This window comes from Hyaena hyaena, unplaced genomic scaffold (assembly GCF_003009895.1).
Source record: "Hyaena hyaena isolate Hyena2069 unplaced genomic scaffold, ASM300989v1 scaffold_574, whole genome shotgun sequence".
NCBI lineage: Eukaryota > Metazoa > Chordata > Mammalia > Carnivora > Hyaenidae > Hyaena > Hyaena hyaena.
The window spans coordinates 1,031,212-1,053,430 of NW_024081209.1; the positions used below are offsets into that span (position 1 = coordinate 1,031,212).

Below are 22,219 nucleotides of genomic sequence, written 5' to 3' on the forward strand. Positions count from 1 at the left end.
TAATTAAGACGCTACATAAATTACTCCAGAGATTAGTGATAGGGGTGGACAAAATGGGCATCAATCAACCTACAAAATTACTTGCATGCACTTATTAATAAAGGTATGATAATCAGTCTACAAAAAAACTAGTTGACACAGAAGTAGTTTATTTTACAGAGTTAGATTCTCCAGTAAAGAAAATATGTAAACAAATAAAGACATTTTTAATAGGAAAAAGTCCAATTTTAAATCGTGTGAAACATAAATGCACAAGAAATAATCTACTGGATAGAAACTCTCATGTAATTTCAAAATTATCAAATGTCATTCTAAGTAGGGAGAAATAGGATTGCAAGATTTTCTACCATTTCACAAAACCCCACCTAAGTGGATAAGCTACAATAGGTCTTTTCAAAGACACGCTGAGAAAAGTGTCTTTAAATAGTAAAACTAAACTTTTTCCAAAACAATTGGAAAATATAATTAATGTAATTAATTATCCAACAAATCAAAAGAGTATCTAATACAGAAATAATGTTCCAATCCATTATACCTTTTTGCCAAACTGATGTTTTAATGGATTTCCAAGGTAAATGCCAAAGACAAAATTGGTCTTTGACTATCATACTATTAGGTAGCCTAATCAAATGCAAACATCAGTCTATGATACAATTTGCAGTTTAATATGGACTTTTAAAATATGCATTGCTTTCTGGCAAAGTAGTAAAATTATGAAAACCCAATGGTGTTGAAAAGGCAATTATGTTGGAAGTCCAGTCTAGGTTAGAAGTTCTAGTCTACTTTCCATCACTGAAAACCATAAATAGTATAAAATTATTTTTTAAAACTATCGGCATTTGAAATAAATCTTGACAAAAGGAATTTCACAAACACTCTTGTTTTGACACATATATATCTGCTTACTTAATTCAGAATACCACCCTTATATCTGTAAGCCTACCTCAGTTCTGAGCAGTCAATGTCCATCAGAAGTAATGACAGTGCTGGCTTTCAGTTGTATTAAAAACACTCTTTCCCTACTGCTACATCTTCTGGATATGCAAGTAAGGTTATTAGTCATAAATTTTCCTCTCATTTTCATTTATAGAGTAAAAATAAGCTTGTGCTTGTTCAAAGTATTTCAGTGCATAATTAAAACATAGATACACCCTGGAAGAGTTTTCTTTCCTATCTAAATTACGTATTTTAAAACCTATCTCTTGATTATGTCGTTTGGTGTCTGTTTCCTTATCTATAACAATAGGAAGTTGGTATAAGTTTCTTCAACTGCTTTCAGATTTAAAATCCTATTATTCTGCATGTATCATCTCTTATAGAATGCTCTGTATTGTTTACAGAACCCCATAAAAACTTACAAACTGTAAAATTTGTAAAACTTCTGATGACAATTAATGGCATTTCTAACTAAGAAGTAAAAGCTGTTTTGTGATTTAAAAATGAGCAGAGGACTTGAATAGACATTTTTTTTTCCCCAAAGAAGACATACAGATGAGGAACAGGAACATGAAAAGATGCTTAACATCACTACCCATCAGGGAATACAAATCAAAACAATGAGATATCACCTCACACCAATCAGAATGGTTAGAATAAAAAAAGAACAAGTGTTATAGAGGATGTGGAAAAAAGGAACCCTCTTGCACTATTAGTGGGAATACAAATTGGTGCAGCCACTGTGGAAAACAATGAGTTTCCTCAAAAACAATAAAAATACAAATACCATACAATCTAGTAATTCCACTGCTGAGTATTTAAACAAAGAAAATGAAATCACTAATTTGAAAAGATATATCTACTCCTACGATCACTGTGGCATTATCTACAATAGCCAAGATATGGAAAAAATCCAAAAATCTATCAAAAAATGAATGGGTAAAGAAGATACGTTATTGGAATACAATGGAATATTACTCAGCCATAACAAAGAACGAGATCTTGCATTTTGCAACAACATGCATGGATAGACCTAGAGGCAATTATGCTAAGTGAAATAACTCAGTCAAAGAAAGGAAATACCATTTGATTTCACTTATATATGGAATCTAAACAAAATAGAAACAGTAACATACTCATAAATACAGAGAGCAACTGGAGGTTGACAGAGGAGGTAGGTAGGGGGATGAGTGAAATGGTAGGGGGATGAGTGAACCAAACTCAGAGGTATAAACTTCCAGTTATAAATTTAAAAAAAAAAAAGTTTTGACATGAAAAGTAAAGCATAGAGAATACATCTAATAATACCATAATAATTTTGTGTAGTGACAGATGATAACTGTACTTATCATGGTGAACATTGCATAATATACACAATTGTCAAGCTGTAATTTGTAGAATTGTCAGATCACTTTGTTGTGTACCTGAAACTAATATAACATTGTATACCAGGTATACTTAAATTTTTAAAAAATTAAAGCCATATTGTGACTTAAAAGATTACAAAACCAGAAAGGTTTCAGATTTTCTATTTACGAGTCTAGAGAAGAGCTCTATTGTTTCTGAATCAATCTCTGTTGAGATGAGAAAGTTTTAATATTGTCCAAAACAGATAAATGAACTGAAACTTCAATGAATATGAAAAGAATATATTCTCAGTAAGAAGTTAAAACCAGGACCCCATCAGCTTAATCCCGAAAACATAAGGGTAAGATCTCTGAAATAAGACATAGACATGTAATTTTTTTGCACAGCTAAAAGGAACAAGGATTCTTCAGCCAGCTCATACCATTTTGTAAAACTGATATAATTTTATGGATTTCCAAGATAGAAATACACATGATCTACATGAAATTTTTCTGCACAGCTAAAAAGAACAAGGATGTTTCAGCCAGCTCCTGAATGTAGAAGTGGTTGAAGAAAATCAAAGACATATAGAGGTATGTCTTTCTAAATACCATCTTTACAAGATAATTCTTGCTGTGCCACCACTTCTGAAAAAACAGGTTTATAAACTATTCATCATATGTCAAAACTAAATCCCTCCCCAGATCACTTTTGCATTCTCCTATATAATCAGAAAGTGTAATCCAAAAATCTGACAGGCTAGGTTGTCAACATGATCCTCTCAACAGCAATAACTTGACCTCCAAGAAAGAATCTGTTCTTCTATGAAAGTCACACATTTGATAGTTCACAAGATTTCAGATTTCAATTCCAAATATAAGCCTTAGTATAAAATTTTTGAAGTCACTTTATTTTGCTCCCTGTTTGTGGTATTATCAGAATTACAGTGAAGAAACTGACGTCAAGGAAATAAATTAATTAGCAAACCAATCTATGCTGAAGGAGTGTATGATGTTTTTTGTGATAAAGTCAGCTGGTATGAAAAGCACTAAGGGAAACCGCAGTAACTACAACTCGGAAATTACCCCAGGTGTTTAACTACTGTGCTTCACCTGTTGTGATAAGACTTTGTAGTGACAGGGAAAATGTACGAGGCTCAGATTTCAAAGGGAACATCTGTGTCATAATGCACAGAGGCCAGGTACTGAGAAAGCAGCATCACCTCTGGGCAACGCACTTCTGAGGGGCTCCTGGAAGTTACAGAGGTAAGAGGCAGATGTGGTAGTATTTCACTTAAATTCCACTTTAAAACGAAGCCTTAAAACCTTAGAAAGCAGCAACCCGTAATTTAGGGATTTGTCTCTTCACTTCATTAAAACTGAAATATTTTTTAAATGGTAATTTAATGTATGGGAATAAAACACAGATGATTTCAATTAAACCCACAGTTTCGGTATTATACAGAGAGACTGAATGCATGATGTAGGGGAGATTGTCCTTGTGAGAAAGAAGAGCCATCAGATTGACATAATCCTTACATTTCTACAAAACACCTGACTCATCTCATCTCATCTCATCTCACTCCCAAGGTCTTCCCCAGTCCAGCCATAACTACATTACTTGTATCCTACCCCTATTCGGCAGGGGCCCTCAATAGTGACTCTCTGAAACATTAAAGAGGTTATAAATCACCAGAAAATCTTTTTAAAATACAGATTCCAGAGGTGCTTGGGTGGTTCATTCGGTCAAGCAGCCTACTTGGGGTCAGGTCATGATCTCTAAGCTTGTGGTTTGAGCCCCACATCGGGCTGTGCTGACAGCTCAGAGCCTGGAGCCTGCTTCAGATTCTGTACCTCCCTCTCCTGTCTGTTCCTCTCCCACTTGTGCTATCTTTCTCTTTCTCTCTCTCTCTCTCTCAAAAATAAACAAATGTTAAATAAATAATAAAATGCAGATTCCGATTTTGTAGGCTAGGAGACAGCTCTAAGCTGTAACATTTGTAAGACCTGGTACTAAGACCATACAAGGAATAATTACACTCAGAGTTGCAAGCTTCTAGCACCTGTCTATTTTCTTGGCCAACTGAATCCATTAGATATTTTCCCCAAAAGGAACTGCTATTTCTCTGCTCTACTACTTAGTTATTAGACTTCATCCTTTCACCAAAGTCCTGTTCATAATCTCTCCCCTTTTGGAAGTCATTCCAACTATGACACTCCATTTATCATACTCTTCTCTGAACCTTCTTAAACATGTACTTTACCAATTATTATATGTTCCTCTTGATCTGTCTCCATTGTTTTGGGTCTTTATACCCATGCTAGAATTTAAAATAAAGACTTTGTCTCACACTTCTTTGTGTGTGTGTTCCATGGCACCTAATATAAAGCATGGCATATTATACATTGCCGGTATGTACCCATCAATTATCTCTTGTCTTACAGCTGGCATGGAAATGGGCAATAACTTAGATCAAAGATCCAGGACCAAAGTTCTCTGCCTCAAACATACATGTGTGATATAAACTCAGATGGAAGGGTATTTATAATGTGCCCATGCTTTGTAAGTGTCATACCTTTGTACTGACTTTGTGATTAATCCAAGGCTATGATGCCTTCATTATTTTTATTGTCATTTATGAGAGTAGTAGTTAATAATCTTCGAGACTATGTTCTAGATGTTTGAGGAGTCTTCAGTATTTAAGGAAATCTTTTAGTAACTTAAAAAGTACCATCTATCAGTTATATAAGCCTTGATTTATGGCACCGTATAAATTTATAAGAATTAACACCTGTGTTTTATTTTATTTATAGCTCATAGAGTTTAGAGAGATGGAATATTGATCAATAAGTCAAGCCTGGAAAAATATATGATAGGAAATATAAACTTTCATAATAAATCACTCCATAGTATCTACTTATGTATTAGTTAATAATTTTCTATTTCAATATTTGAATATAACTTGGGTTTTGTAAGTAAATAAAATATTAATTGCTTTTATTTATTGTACCTAGGGATGCTTTTCCAGTTTTCAGAAAGAAAGAGAGGGATTAACAAATAAAACACTTCTTAGGCAAACTAGGAAAAGAAAACGTTGATGGACACATAGAAACCAAAGCCTAAAATTGAACAGTATAACTTCAATTTAAACCGAATGTTAATATAAGAAACATTTAAATGACATAGTTTTAATGAAACTGCTATAATTAGTTTCTCATTGTTCCTATAGTGAGAATTCTGCGTTAACTTTTCACTAAGAACTCCCATTTCAAGAATGATGAATTGTTATGCTTCCAAGCAGTCAACAGGAGCTCCTTAAACATAGTTTCCAGTTTTACTTGGCTGCTATGAGGAAACTCAAAGCAAGTTTAATAATCAAAGCAATCATGTTGTTAGATGCCCTTTAGGACTATGCCTTTAGGTCTGTCTTCTTCAATAATTAAACAATGATTAAGATGAATATTTTAAGAAATATGGCTTAACAAAGTTCCTTATTTGAAAATGTGAGAAAGAGTATTATGTTAACTAGTCTTCATTTGTTTCCACAAAGCCATTCTCAGTCCCTAAGTATCATTCTCTATGTCTCAAAAGACTTAATCTACATATTAACTTACTTTAGGTTCTCTTGCCCCTGGATTCCAATTGGATTTGGCTAATGGAGGACACAAACAGGAAGTCAGAGGGTGGGAAGTGAATTTAGGTATGCATTACCCCCTCACCAACACCAACGCTACTCATCGCCTTTCAATCCTCTGCCTCACTCTGATGGCAACAGTGTCCAATCACACAGCCTGCTTCCAGATGCCAGTCCTCACCAGGGTGTGACATCACCGTTCAAGCCTGGATGCACCCCCCATCCCTTAGGGCTCACGTTGGCCCTGTCCACAACTCTGCGTATAGCCCTTTTTTTTCTAGTGAACCCTTGTTATTGTGGCATTGTTTCCTGCTAAAAAATAATATTTGAAAATAAAACAATCTCACAGAATTTATATTAGCAAACTGCTTACCATATTACCTGCTAACCTATGAGATCTTAATGAATGTTCTCTTCTTCCCTTGTTCCTTTAAGGATCTGCTTAATCTACTGTGATTCTCATAGCCTTTCAAGGGAACATTACTGATATTTATGTGACTAAGGAAGAAATTCAAATCCAAGATTTTGAATAATTGAAAAACAAGATAATCATTGCCACCTAAAGTCCTAGTGAAAAAGTAAACAATCCTATAACTCAAATTCAACAGACTGTTGTTTTTACATACAAGAGTAAGTTATTCCTAGCTTTGCTTTCAGTCTATTAGCAATAAACGTTTGAACTTAAGACCTTTGTTCCTATTAATTTTTTAAAAATTTTATTAATGTTTATTTATTTTTGAGAGATAGAGAGAGACAGAGAGAGACAGAGCATGAGTGGGGGAGGGGCAGAGAGAGGGGGAAACACAGATCTGAAGCAGGCTCCAGGCTCTGAGCTGTCAGCACAGAGCCAGACAGACCTGGGGCTTGAACTCACAAGCTGTAAAATCATGACCTGAGCCTAAGCCAGATGCTTAACTGACTGAACCACCCAGGCACCCAGAATAAATTTCTAAGATGATATATCCAGTGAAGCTCCCAAGTACCTCCAAAGTTTAGGTAAGATGATATATATACAAGATACACACACATAAATACATACAGGAATAATTTAAAAAGTGTTCATAAACACCAAGCTTAGAAATCCATTATAATCACTTTCACTTACAAAAATCAAATGAATACTGCCAAATTATGTCAAAAGACAGATTTCTTTTTTTTTTTTCCTTTTAGATATGAATAGAAAGATGAGTAGGGTTAGGCAGCTCCAGGCTGTCATAATACACACTTGAATAAGATTCTTTTCATCATATAAAAAAAAAAAATGTCCCAAATATCTCCATAATAGAGGCTTGGATCAGTTCTAACAAATTGTGGCTGCCACATCCTTGCCTTCAAATCAACTGTACATATATTTTCATATCCACGCCTTTACTCAGAAGGTTCTCATCATCCAAATGCTCTCTTCCAGACTCCCCACCACACAATGATTACAACTTCTTACAAATACTATTTCAAAACATACCTCTTCCAAGAAGCCTTTCCTGATTGCTACTTTACTCTGAAATTCTTTAACATTTATATGCGCTTTAAAATATATTAATTTGTACTTATTACCACCTTGTGATTTACATTTTAAAAGCAGTTCTCCAGCAAAAGCCTTATTAGCATTCTGATCCCTCTATCTCCTGAGTCTCCCTACTTGCTGAGGGGTCTAGCCATCCTCACTTCATGAGACATAAACCATTATAACTCTGAAAGTCACTGAAATCCAATGCCACATTAGCCACCTGTCATAATTACTAAAGAATGATTTTACTTAACCAAAATGCAAAAAAATATGCCTAACCAATACATAAAATTAAGTAAAACATAACACTATACTTCACTGAAAAGAATGCTTTTGCCATTTTTAAGATCATTTTGTCATCAGAACAGAATTAATGAAATTATTTTGCATTCTACCCATTTTAAAACTATTGTTGAGGGGTGCCTGGGTGGCTCAGTTGGTTAAGCATCCAACTTTGGCTCAGGTCATGATCTCACAGTTTGTGGGTTCGAGCCCCACGTCAGCCTCTGTGCTGACAGCTAGCTCAGAGCGTTGGAGCCTGCTGCAGATTCTGTATCTCCCTCTCTCTCTGACCCTCCCCTGCTCATGCTGTCTCTCTCTCTCTCTCTCTCTCTCTCTCACACACACACACACACACACACACAAATAAAAACATTTAAAAAAATTTTTTTAAATAAAATTTAAAACTATTGTTGGAAATCTAGTCATCTTTTCATTTTTCATTTATTCATTCCATTTTTTTCCCCTTCCAACTAGCATGAATTGAGCTTAAAGCATCTGTCAGCAACTTAGCTGGAGAATACAAAAATTACTAAAGCACAGCCCCTTTCCATAAAGGAATGGAAGGTTAGAGAAAGAGACAGGATGCAAATATCAGGGCACAGGCAAATATGAAATGCTACAGAAGCCAGGGAAGTGAGTGGGAGTGAACCTAACTCTGTATGGAAGGGTTTAGACAAAAGCCAATTCTTAAGAGGAGAAATTCATTGCAGAGAAGACAAGGAGGGAGTTCTAACATGTGCAAAGGTAAGCAGGCTTGGCAAGACATTGAAAACAGCATCGAAAAAAACAAGGTATGTGGAATAATGGCACAGGTGCTCTTGTGAAATACTGATTTCTTTTTATTTGTTTAGTTTTCTATGTTCACAGAACTTTTGGTGAACAGACCTCTTGCCCTTTCTTTCTAGGCAGGAATTTTGATGCTCTTATTCCATCTCAATCCAGAGCCACGCCTCCCCCAATACTCCTAGAACTTTGGTTTCCCTTCTCTGGACAATGTCTGATCTCACAATATACAGCCAACCATTCAGTATTTCAGGTATGGATTTGCCATGTCTGAAGGAAATATAGGATATAGTTTTATGTTTTACTCTGAACACCTGACTGAACACTGACTTGCCCCATTTGCAGAATTATTTTCTATTGTCTGAGGTACAACAACACACATGAGGAAGTCTCTGAACAGGAACTCTCATGCTCATTCTAGGTCTAATCTAGTTGTGCCTCAATACTTGCCCAATTTGAAATTCTACTTCCTCCCTCTTCACCCATATGGCCTTTATCGTTCATCCTATCATTGACTACACCTCACTTTTCACTATCCCACAGAGCTGTGCCATTCACTAATTTTAAGATTTCATTTTCCATTTCTCCTCCAGTTAGACTGATTTAAACATTAGGCATTGGGGGATTGTATCACTCAAATGTCTTCATCTTTTTGGTTTCTAAGTACTTCTTGAAAGAGTGAAAAGGAATTTCTATTGTCTGCCATTAGTGGTGACAGCCACTACCTTATAAAAAGGGAGAAGGTGAATGTGATAGTTGAGGAGGGAAAAAATAAAGAATTTGAATTCCAGACTCAATATTTCATGTCCCCCTGGGAGCCTAAAGTCTATTCAAAGTGGGGTTCCCAGACAGTAGCCATGTCACCTGGGAGCTTGCATAATACTGAGGCCCACATAGACTTACTGCATTAAAATCTGTATTTTTAACAAGATGTCCAGGGGATTCATATGATTATGATTATGAATGATGCACATTAGAGTCTTAGCAGTGTTGGGCTAAAGCACCCTTATTCCTATTCCCAAAATCATACCTAACTGCTTTTCCATGAACAATATTTGCTATCCTTAATTTCCTGAAGATTGATTTAAAAACTGTCCATCTACCCATGTGCTTAGGTAAAACCTAATAACATCCCAGATTCCTCCATATTCTTCACCCTCACATTAAAGCTATCAACCAAACCATCAGCAATGGGATGAAATCTGATGATTACAACGTCCTGTTCTGCTTCTCAAGCTAAAGTTCTCATCTTCTACCATTCATGGAGGGAGTGAGAAAGTAGACTGGATTTTGGGAGAGTGGGAGAGGAGAGCAAACCATGTGGGAAAACAGGAGGCATCCTTATCCTGGAAAGCAGGCAGCAGAGACTGGTTCTACTTCCTCTAATCTCTTAAATTTCAGTTGGCAAAGTGTGTATCTAGTAACTGGGTGATTTCTAGGATCTGTAAAACCATTCTAGGAACCACTATCAGTTGAAAGATATAGGATCTTCCCCATTGATCTTTAAACCAGAATGGAAACTGCCACCAGTTTTTAAAATCCACAGCCAGGTACTGAGTGGATTTCAAAATTGCACCAGATGCTGAAACTCCCAGCCTGCTGCTGTCTGGCTCACCAGGCAAATTCATTGGTCTTGCAACAAGACTTCCTTGAAAATCTCCAGATTGATGTTATGATTACAAAGGGGTTTTAGTGTGTGTTTACACTCTTGCCACCTTTCACCACCTTCATGGCTTCCAACCCACTCTAGTGTTAGACGGATTACTGCAATAGCTTCATCTCCCTGCTCACACTCTTGCCCCACCTACCACCATCTAACTTCTGTTCTCAATAAAGCCAGAGAAGTATAAGATCATACTGTTCCTCTGTTCAAACAGTTCAAATGGCTTCTTACCACTCAGACTGAAAGTGAGTTTTTGAAATGATTTTTATCTGTCCTAGTCTCATTTCCTACATTACTTTCCTTCTCCCCTCACTCTGTGTCAACCACACGGGCCCTCTGCTAAGTATGGAGATTCAGGGACTTCATACCTATTCCAGGCAAGGAAGAATGTTTGTTATGGTTACTGCTGGGCCCTAGATGGTGCCTGCCATAATCGTAAACCTCTAATACCTGCCGATTAAAGGAATAAACAACAATTTCAAAAATTTGTGGCATTTTTCTCTGGCTTTGAGTGTTCCATCTCCTACTGAATCTACTTATCTTCTCTTTCCTTTTTAAGACCCTAGATTTGCTGATTAAGGAGGTATCTTTAATCTCCTAAAATTCCAGGGTAATTATTAAATTATATAAAGCAGGGCTGTAATGTCACTTTCTTCCTACAGGTATTATCATTGACAATGCAACTTTTGAAAAGAAAAAAATACATTAATTCCAAGTGCCAATGTCTTTAAAAAACAACTACTCAAATAAAGGTTTTGTAAATTTTTAACTTCTGTAGACTAAGATACTGAAAATAAAACATAACTTTATTGTATGTAAACAATCTTATTAAGATAAAGTAAAAACACTTTAGGAAAACTAAATAAGCTAATTTAAATACAGAGTAAAACATCTTAACTTTAAATAATGATAACATTTTTTGAATCAAGAAAGATATTTCACGTACTTTTAAGTTAATGTAGATTATATTGTATGTCAATAAAAGATGCGAACATTTAATTTTTGAAAATTACCAGACAAACATCAATATACAAGGAGAAAATTACCATTTGGGGAATCAAGAGTTGTAACAAAAATCTTAATTGATGTAAATTCCTGCCACTTTGAGCAAGATAAAAAATGTGTAAACGTGGAGCTTTGGCCAAATAACTTACGAGGCCATCATATTCTGAGTATATGTAACAGGTGGTAAATAATGTCATAACATGGATTTATGAGAGTAAACAGAGCAACTCACAAGACAAAGATCACTACTTCAGGCTTGGATTCGGGCTATAGACAGAAATAGAGCAGAACCCAGACTACCAAAAAAAAAAAAAGAAAAAAAGCTGATCTGTGTACATTTTTCCTATCTTAAAAATATGGCAAACTAGGTTGCCTCATGTCTAGTTTCTGGGATCATCTGCTATGTTAAAGTACGTGAAAAAACATGAACAATAACAGCATAACCCAACTTCCCATGTTAAATGTGGCCTTAGAAAGAAACTAAGTGACAAGCTGGAACCATGTCATTGCAACATGCTCCAGGGACCAAAAGAACGGCTGGTTGTTTGGCTCAGCGAACACTGGCTGCCTCGCAGAAGGACTGGTATCCAGATGCACCTGCTCTACATTTGGAAACATGCTATGCCAAGGCTCTACCCATAGTTTCGTCCATATATGAGGTAAGAACAAACAGGCACAGCCATCAACCCTCCCAACTGAGTGACTGTCAACAGGTGCCTAAAAGATGTAGAAATAGTATCATAGTAGAAAATGGCTTACATAATGGGCCCATAGAACCTTTTTTAGGTAAAATTTGTGGTTGTTAAGGCACTCTCTAGAGTTTGGTACACTTTGCATCCCAGTGAACTATTTCAGATTTCGGTCACTTTATAATGTTCCAGGTAAAATTTTGAAGCAAGAGGTAAATACCCATTAACTCATTTTATTATTTGAATTCCAGAACATTTGAATATATTTACTATTATCTCAGGTGCTCTATATTACAGGATAATCTTTAGTATATAATAAATATTTAAAATATTGAATTATTTGAAACAGTTTTACCTTTGTGTTTAGTATTTTCATTTTCTATGTCAGTATCTCTGGTGCTACTGATATTCTGACTCTCAGAACTCTTATTTTAATTCCTCTTTCTTACCTGTCCTCATATTAATATTTACCTCATACATAATCTTACCTATTCTTCTATCCATCCTGTCATTCAACACATATTTACTAAACAACCAACAATATTCAATCAGCAAATATTTACTGAGTACTTCTGTGCATCATGCCAGAACATAAATAAGGCACGATGCTTACCCTTCAAGGAATGTAAAGTCTTAGAAAGGAAATCATACCTGTGAATATTAACTGCAACAAAATTTTCACACTATAAATAGGTTTGAATAAAATATTTTAGGAGCACAGCAGGAGTAAGGCCAAGGAATGGGTGTCCCAGAGAAAGCTTTCAGAAAGACAACATCTTAACTTAGTCTTGAGTAAGAGATTGTCAGAAGGAGACGGGAAGCACAGACATTCTGCTCACAGAAGAAATGGTTAGCAGAGAGGCGAAGAGACATGAGGAAGCACAACCACCTTTAAGAACAGTGAATAGTTCAGTGTGAACACAGATTCAGGTATACACAAGCGAGTTGAGGGCCATGGGGCAGAATTGATAGGCTCTGCCTCCTTTTATGCATTTATCAAGGTGAGCTTTAACTTGTGAGCATCCAGAAGTTAACAGAAGTTTTGTGCAGCTGACTAACCACAGCAGATTTGTTTGAGTTAAAAGACAGACTTAATACTCCAAAGAGGACATCCAGATGACCAACAGATACATGAAACGATGCTCAGCATCCCTCCTCATCAGGGAAATACAAATCAAAACCACACTGAGATACCACATCACGCCAGTCAGAGTGGCTAAAATGAGCAAATCAGAGAACTCGAGATGCTGGCGAGGATGTGGAGAAACGGGCACCCTCCTACACTGCTGGTGGGAATGTAAACTGGTACAGCCCCTCCGGAAAACAGTGTGGAGGTTCCTCAAAAAATTAACAATAGAACTCCCCTAGGACCCAGCAATAGCACTGCTAGGAATTGACCCAAGGGATACAGAAGTGCTGATGCATAGGAGCACATGCACCCCAATGTTCATAGCAGCACTCTCCACAATAGCTAAAACATGGAAAGAGCCTACGTGTCCATCAACAGATGAATGGATAAAGAAGATGTGGTTTATCTATACCATGGAATACTACATGGCAATGAGAAACAATGAAATCTGGCCATGTGTAGCAACATGGATGGACCTTGAGGGGTTTATGCTGAGCGAAATAAGGCAGAGAAGGACAAATACCATATGTTTCCACGTATAGGAGGATTAGGAAGAACTTGACAGAGGAACAAGGGGGAGAAGAATGGGGGAAATGGTGGGGGAAAGGGAGAGAGGCAAACCATGAGAGACTCTGGAATGCTGACAAAAACTGAGGACTGATGGATGTGGGGGGGAGGAGGGATGAGCATGGAGGAGGGCACTTGTGGGGATGAGCACTGAGTGTTATGTGGAAACTAATTTGACAATAAACTATTTGTAAAAAAAAAAAAAAAGACAGACTTAGTAACAGTGAGGAAGGTGGACTAAAGTAAAAATAAAGTAGGAACAGACTGGTAGAGTCTATTGGGTGAGAAGCTGTGGTACCAATCTGCAGGCAAGATACTGAGCAAAGGTTAGGATGAGATGGAAGAGATGAATTCAGAAAACATTTCTGAGTCAGAATCTACAGAATTTGGCAAGTAATTGTGTACTCATGTTTGCATGTGTATGTTATGTGAAAGTGGGGAGAAAGAACGAGAGCATGGCAAGAGCTGGGGATGGGCCTAATTTTCTGTTTTGTGGGGTATTTTGTTTGTTTACAGAGGACTGAGTAGATGTTAATGAGATCCACTAAGAAAGAATCCAGGAAAGGAAGTAGGATTGCAGGCAAGGGTAGTGGGAAAAAAGTAAGGCAGTTCATTTTCTTTTCAGACATCTGAAGCTCGAAGTAACTGTGGAGTAATACCACACGGAGATGACCCAGAAGGCAGAAGGAAATATGTAAATTAAGCTCAAAGAGATGATTGTTAGATAGAGATAAAGACTATGCCACATACTAAACACTGTCAATATATGGATGGTATTGAAAGTCAAAGGAGTAAGGGGGTGCCTGAGTGGCTCAGCTGGTTAAATGTGTGAGTACAGGTCATGATCCCACAGTTCATGAGTTTGAGTCCTACATCAGGCTCTACATTGACAGTGCTGAGCCTGCTTGGGATTCTCCCTCTCTCTCTCTGCCCCTCCCCTTTCCACCTGTGCACTCTCTCAGTCTCTCTCTCTCTAAAAAATAAACTTAAAGAAAAAAATTTTTTTAAGCCAAAGGAATAGATAATGTCGTAGGAAGGGAGAAAGCCAAAAGGAAAAACCTAAGAAACAAAGTTTATGAGACCATTAGGAAACAAGAATATGTTGATGAAATAACCAGAAAAGTAAAAGACCAAATGATAAGGTTAAAACCCATGGAAAGGAAAGGCTTGAAAACAGTATGCACAACTGTATCAAATGTGTTATCTCATTACAGCTTGTGGTTTTATTCTTTACACCAATTTTTTAAAAATTTTATGTTTATTTATTTTTGAGAGAAAATTAGGGGAGTGGGGGAGCAGAGAGAAGGAGACACAGAATTCAAAGCAGGCTCCAGGCTCTGAGCTATCAGCACAGAGCCCAAGGTGGGGCTTGAACCCACAAACCATGAAATCCCGACCTGAGCCAGTCGGATGCTCAACCGACTAAGCCACCCAGGCTCCCCTCTTTACATCAATTTTACCATTGAGAAAAGCAATGCCCAGAGTGGTTGCTGACTGCCAGGGTTCACACACCAGTGAGCAGCAGAGGCGAACGTGAACCTGTTGCTATCTAGGTACAAAACTAGTATTTTCCCTTTAAAACTCATTGCCTCTTCAGCAACAGTTTCATTTGATGACCTAAAAGCTCTAGTTTCTCAATTTACCCTAAATTAAACATGGGTAATCTCTCTCTGTAAAATGTCTGTCTAAAGTAAAAAACTGTATGACTTCTTATATATGAGCTTTCAAAGAGAAAGCCAATTATGGAACCTTTCCAAGCATCACTAGTTTCTATAATCAATAATTCATCTCTCTCTCCCCGTACTAATTCTGCCACAGGTCTGTGCTTTCTTCCACCTGCTCTTCTTCTAGAAATCTCCCTGGATCCAGCATGTGTCTGTTTCTCTCCTTCAGTTGAGATATGCCCTCCCCTCTTTGTAACAATTCAGGGTCCTGACCACCTTCCAGGAACACCATAAAACTCATCTTTCCCACTAATTAACTCCCACCGTGAGGAATATTCCATTAACCTCTGCTCTCTTGACATTTATTCACACACAAGAACAGAGAATTTTGTGTCCTTCTCTACTCAAATATTTTCTTTTCTTTTTTTCTGAGAGAGAGAGAGAGAGAGACAGCGTGAGCAGGGGAGGGTCAGAGAGAGAGGGAGACACAGAATCAGAAGCAGGCTCCAGGCTCTGAGCTGTTTGTCAGCACAGAGCCCGACACTGGGCTCGAACTCACTGAACTGGGAGATGATGACCTGAGCCAAAATCAGACGCTTAACTGACTGAGCCACCCAGGGGCCCCTACTCGAACATTTTCAAATGTGTCTACTCTTTCTTCTCAATCAGCCTATAAGCTATTCAACGGAAGATGTGGCTTTCCAGATTCAATTTTTAACCCTATTAGTTAAATGAGGATTTGAACAGAGATAGGGATGGGATGTTAATAAATGAGGATGTGGCTTGACTGCCATAAATTCAAGGACAAAGAGAAGACTAAATAAGCACCAAGTATAAGTAAGGTCACCGGCTATTCACATTTTTAATGTGATATGACATACAGCATACAAATAAACAAAGCAGTGGCACCTATAGGGTATTGCAGATTTTACAGGAAACAGCTCTTAAAGCCAAATTTTAATAAATACACTTTAAATGACTACTTGAATAATAGAGAGTAAGTAATATTCTCACAAGGTTGATCAATGTATGTACTTACATTGTTATGTAATACATAAATGAACATTTCAAAAAAAGTAGTGTTATTCTTTTAGACTTCCCTTAAATGTGTATTCTAGAAAATGTGTTCCAGTATTACAGTTGGACAGTGAGGTCCTCTGCAGCCCATTAATGGCCAAGACACAGTTCCAGGGCTAATAGTATCTAAGGGCAACACAACATAAACCCTGGCTGGTTTCTAAATCTGCATTTCAAGGGTAGAATGAAACCACCGAAACTAAAAAGAAACTCATAGAAACAGCCCGGACCAGACATCATACAATAGGTAGTTATTTGTTTTGGAAGTGAGACATGAAAACGAATTACAGAACTGTTCTTTCATTATTTCCATATAACGTAAAACACACACAAATATTTTCAGGTTTCTTTTTGTGGGTTTGAATTCCCAAGTTCTTCCTGATTTTAAATACAAAGCAATGGAATCCCTATGCACATGGAAAAAGCATACGGTGGCCTACTTGCAAAGGTTCTGTAACTGGCTCTTTCTGTTTGAAAGCTCACAAATGAAGAAGTCATAGAATTTTTACTTTGGACAAACACTTTAAGATACACAAAAAGCAGAAATGTGAGACATTACAGATGTCATATCCTGCATAGATTTTTGCAAAGAGCTAATGATTTTCTTAGGCACTTTACTGAAGCAGTATGGGGAGACACATTAGCTGTATGTCATAGTAATGCTTACTGAAATCTTGCAATATGCCTGATAATGAACTAAACTTTACGTAGGTTATCTCCTCAGTACTCCACAACCCTCTGAGGTGAGTACACATGCTGACCATAAGGAGACTGAAGTAGAGAGAAATTAAGTTGCCCTAAGTCATACACCTACTGGGTTATCAGTGCCAGACTTCAAGCCCAGACCACTTGATTGCCAGGCCCTGATTCTTAACCTCTGATGAGTTCTAGAGTGCCACCCATTTTCTTCAGGGTAAATTTATTTTTCTGGTGAAAATTAAAATAATATAATGCTATATTTTGTAATGGGTAATATGAACTTATTTCAACTTCCATATAGCATGAAAGTTGCCTAAGTAGGAAATACCCATCAGCACTAATGTGAATGCAGAAAGAAAAACTAGAATGCATTAAAATTAACTGCACCCTGCATAAGCATTGGTATCACCAATGATTATTCTCAGTTTTTGCTAGCACCTTCCTAATTTTAGTATAATAGATATTTTGAAAATTTTTCTAAATATTTCAGGTAGAGTAGTACATTAATAAGTTATAGATTAATAGCCTTTAAAAAGTAAGTTTGTATGGGGCGCCTGGGTGGCTTAGTCGGTTAAGCATCCGACTTTCGCTTAGGTCATGATCTCGTGGTTCGTGGGTTCGAGCCCCGCGTCGGGCTCTGTGCTGACTGCCAGCTCAGAGCCTTGAGCCTGTTTCAGTCTGTGACTCCCTCTCTCTCTGACCCTCCCCTGCTCACGCTGTCTCTCTCTCTCCTAGAAATAAAACATTTAAAAAAAAAAAAGTAAGTTTGTATCCCAAACTTGGTACTTATTTCTAAAAATAATTATGAGGTTATTAAGGATGTCACAGGTATTTTTTTTTTAATCTTTGTCCAGGCTTATTTTCACATGTCAAAGTGCACAAATAAATCCAGAAGAAAAAAAAGTCATTGCCAAAGTACACATAGCATAAAGCAACCACAGAAATAAACCCTTTACAATATGTCATTTACATACTGTTAGTAAGCAAGGACTCATTGATAAAGTTATCGACAATCCAGAAAACTACTTCAGATTACTCGTCCTTGATTTCTCAGATCCACCATTTATAAGAAAGTTCCATCAGTTAGGAATTAGGAAGCAACTGTTCGACTAAATCACTTAAAAGCAAATGCATCAGCTGTTCAGGATTTTCAGCACAGGAATCTTCCTGGTAAGAATAGAATGTGGGGCTTTTAGTAGAAACACTGTATCTAATGGTATTTAATTCTACTATGAAATTCAAAGGGCTCTTAGAATAAAAAGAATACTAATAAAAGAATATGCAGAGGAATATACTCCCAAAGAAAAATTTTTGTTTAATTTCATACAAGACATAAGGTAAAAATTAAATAATAGCATGAGGGAATTTTACCAGGAAGACTAAAAGCCTTAATAAACATTTTTTGTACATACCATTTGAAAAATTTCCTTACCATATACTGCATATTAGATGCTGTTGGATACACTTGACTTCGTAATTTATTATGAAGGTCCAAGATACTCTGCATGTCATTGTCTGTGATGGCCCTTTTCCCTCTTTGCTTGGCCATCCACCACTCACCATCCTCATCCATGTACTTTTCCAAAAGTTTCTCCAATAAAGTAGCATTAGGAACTACCATGGCTGGGATTGCTCTAGCCATGAATAGCACTGCGGTTACTCTGAGCCACTCCTGCGCGGTACACTTCATAATGAATGATCTCAGGATTTCCCCGGGAAAATCTCCAAGACAGGCTCTTCCACTCCTTTTGGCTATAACGACATGCAGTGTGATTAAGGTGAAAATCTAGGCAGATGTTAATTTTCTAATAACAAAAGAAAAATAACAGTAACAAAGGCAGTGTGCCAGTTTGATTTGCTTATACAATGCCAACAAATGGCCATGCACTTTTTGAAATAACTCCAATCCATTTTTCTCCCCCCCCCGAGGATTTTTCATAATGCATTGTTTTCACAAAATAGACAACTATATTTACCAAAATAACATGCACGAGAACCAAACAAACGGCAAAAAGAGTCAAAGCTTCAAATTAATTCCTGAATTGAAAAGCTTTAAAGAGCTCTGTGTATGTATCACATACAGCCTGCAAAGCGTGTTATCTATTACAGTGTTTTCTATCAATCGAGAGGCCCACGTTTCTCTCTGTTGTAAGGTATTATTTTCTACCAGTGTCCTAGCTCCAGTTCGCAGATACTCAGAATGTCCATCACATTCTGAAGTCGTGAATGTTTTAAAGAAGGACAAAATGTCATCCACACATATATCCACGGGTACATCTAGAGGGCCCACGGAACTAACAGGAAAGAAAGGGTCCTCTGAAGGACTCCTCTGTCCTTCAGAGGAAAGAAGACTCCTCTGAACCAGGCGCGGGGCAAGAAGAATTCCATCATTATTTCCTGGAAAGTGTGCGCCCAACCTGTGGCCTGCACCCCAAAAAGCCAACAGTCCGTCGACAACTTCAGCTTTTCCTCCCACGCGCCGCGGGCGCACACTCTCCACTTAACCCAAACGGAAAGCGCGCGACACAAGGCGGACAAGCCCACAAAGTCACTTGCAAGAACGAGGTCCCACAAATCTCATCGCTGCAGCTTTCCAAGTAGCACACCCCCATTCCGAGTCCGCCCATTTTCTACAAGCCGGCTTTTTTTTTTTTTTTTTTTTTTTTTGGTTAAGCGGAGCTTTAGAAGAAAAAAGGTAGGAAAAGGTGGAGCCTGACGACTCAGCAAAGCGTTTCAGAAATGCCTTTACCTCTCCAGCGTGAAGTCCCCCACGAGCGCGGGGCCCAACACGACGGCTAGCCTCCCGCAGCCGCCCCAGCCCGCGCACACGACTGCACACACACACACACACACACACACACACACACACACACACACACACAGACAGCCGGGTCGGGACGGACCCGCGCGCGGCGCGTCCGGGGGCGACGAGGGCGCCGACTGCGGTGGCCTGGAGCCCGGGCCTCCTCGGCTCCTGCAGCAGGACCTGGAGCAGGCGAAGCGCTCCAAAGTTAGAGCCCGAAATTGGGGCCGAAAGGGAGGCGCCCGGTGAGCTAGCCGGGGCGGGCGCCCGGGCTTCTCCGAGCGGTCTCCGCAGGAGCAAGGGGCGGGGACAGGAGCGCGGCTGGGAGGCGCAGGCTGGCGGCGACCTCGCGCTCGCGCTCGCGCTCGCAGCCGCCGCGCTGCGCAGAGCCGGGCGCCGAGCGCTTCCGCCGCTCGCGCGAGCTCCCGGGCATTTATTGCGGTCCCTGCGCGCGCACGTGACGTGAGCGCCGCTCCTCGCCCCCCCCTCCCCCCTCCTCCACCCGGCCTGGCCAGCTGCCCGCTGTGGAGCGTGGAGCAGCCGCCCTGTTTCTCCCCCGGCCCAGCGAAGCCTGGACGCTTGGCCTTCGCGGGCGTGCTGTGGGACTCAGAGGCCCCGAATGCAGGTCTGGACCGTGTGGGAGGCGTTAGCACGGAGGGCCCCCGCTCCTCCCGCCCCTCCCAGCGCCTCGGCTCTCCGAGGTCTTCTTCCCACTTCCTTCCTCAGATGCTGAAGAAAAGGAGGCGCCCCAGAGAGCCGGCGGGCGTGGGGATGGGTTAACACCTTAGACTTTGGAGATGCAGAAGAGGTACCGNTTCCTCAGATGCTGAAGAAAAGGAGGCGCCCCAGAGAGCCGGCGGGCGTGGGGATGGGTTAACACCTTAGACTTTGGAGATGCAGAAGAGGTACCGGGGGGGGGGGGGGGGGGGGAGGTGAGAAAGGCTTTTTCCTTTACGTTCTCCTGATCACTTCTGTTTTCCAGGACCCAGTTCTAGAATAGAGATGTTGTTATTCTTGGCTCCATTAACACTTTAGGATGACCAGATGGGGAAGGGGTTTCATAGAATGATGTTACGATCTGTCACTTGGGATTGCCTGACAGTGGAGAGTCCCGCTTCGTCCTCCATAAGCTATGGGACATTGATTTCCCAAGGTGACCACTTTTTTTTTCCTTTCTAGGAATGTAGATATTTTTGGAGTTGACATATAAAGGGTACTAGCCTCAATTAATTTATCAGTGCTATCCTAACAGGAATTCAAAACCCGCGCCTGGGTGGCTCAGTTGGTTAAACGTCTGACTTAGGCTCAGGTCGGGACTTGGGCTCAGGTCAGGATCAAGTGGTCCATGAGTTCAAGCCCCGCAGCGGGCTCTGTGCTGACAGCCTGGAGCCTGGTACACATTCCGTGTCTCCCTCTCTCTTTCTGCCCCTCCCCTACTCTTGCACTCTTTCTCTCTCTGTCTCTCAAAAGTGAATAAACATTTAAAAAAAATTTTAAAAACCCGTAAAACCCAGCCCTTGAACTGATAGAGAAATGAGTATCAGTTTCCCTGTTGTGAGGGTTATAATCTGGAGTAGTAAAATTACTAACTTTAAATTCACGGAGACTCACCCTTCTGAATGTGGTGCTCCTTCTACAAGAAGTTTGTTTTGTTTTGTTTTGTTTTTTGTTGTTTTTTAGGAAGCATTTGTCTAATTCATTTACCTTTGCTTCCCTTCTATAGTGAGCCATGATCAAAGGAAGTAAAACATTTGATAGTAACTACCAAATCATCCCAAACTGCTATCTGTCTCTTTCCACCATACTAGTATACTTTCTCAAGCCTAAAAACTGAGATTTAAGCCTCTAGTTGAACATGAGACCTTGCTTCTTCTCACAATAGGGATAGGGAAGCATTGCCTATCAAGGGCACAGAAGGTGAAAGATTTTGGTGCGCATAGGACTTTCACAGAAGGTGTAATTTTGCAACTTTGTAGCAGTTTAAGCACGAAAAGACTGTTGCTTTATACTTTTCAAAATTATTTATAACTCTTCTGCTCAGGGTTCAGAAAACTGGCTTTCCCTCCTGGAAACTACAGTTTTAATGTGGTATTGAAAAGCATACGGAATATCAAATAAAAAATCTTAAAAGCGAGAAGCCTGGGTAGCTCAGTAGGTTAAATGTCCAACTCTTGATTTTGGCTCAGGTGGTAATCTCATGGTTTGTGGGATCAAGCCGCATGGGGCTCTGTGCTGACAGCATGGAGCCTGCTTGGGATACTCTCTTCTTCTCCCCTACTCCTCCTTTGTTCATACTCTCTGTCTCAAAAAAAATAAATAAATAAATACACTTTAAAAAAAAAACAAATAAAAATAAAATTTTAAAAATCTTAAAAGTAATAGCATTACTTGAATTTTTTAAATGCTTATTTGTTTATTTTAAGAGAGAGAGAGA

The 22,219-nt window shown here is 39.0% G+C and overlaps 1 protein-coding gene across 1 annotated transcript in view; it reads right to left on the reverse strand.

The window, feature by feature from the left end:
- The window catches only part of CRISPLD1 (cysteine rich secretory protein LCCL domain containing 1), a 46,082-nt gene extending 26,266 nt beyond the window's left edge, over positions 1 to 19,816 (reverse strand). The window contains exons 1-2 of the mRNA XM_039256557.1: positions 19,732 to 19,816; positions 18,415 to 18,734 (exon numbers count right to left, since the gene is read on the reverse strand). Coding sequence (XP_039112488.1) covers positions 18,415 to 18,672 — 258 coding nt within the window. The 5' untranslated portion in view covers positions 18,673 to 18,734; positions 19,732 to 19,816. The remainder of the gene's footprint in view (positions 1 to 18,414; positions 18,735 to 19,731) is intronic.
- Between the last annotated feature and the right edge of the window lie 2,403 nt (positions 19,817 to 22,219).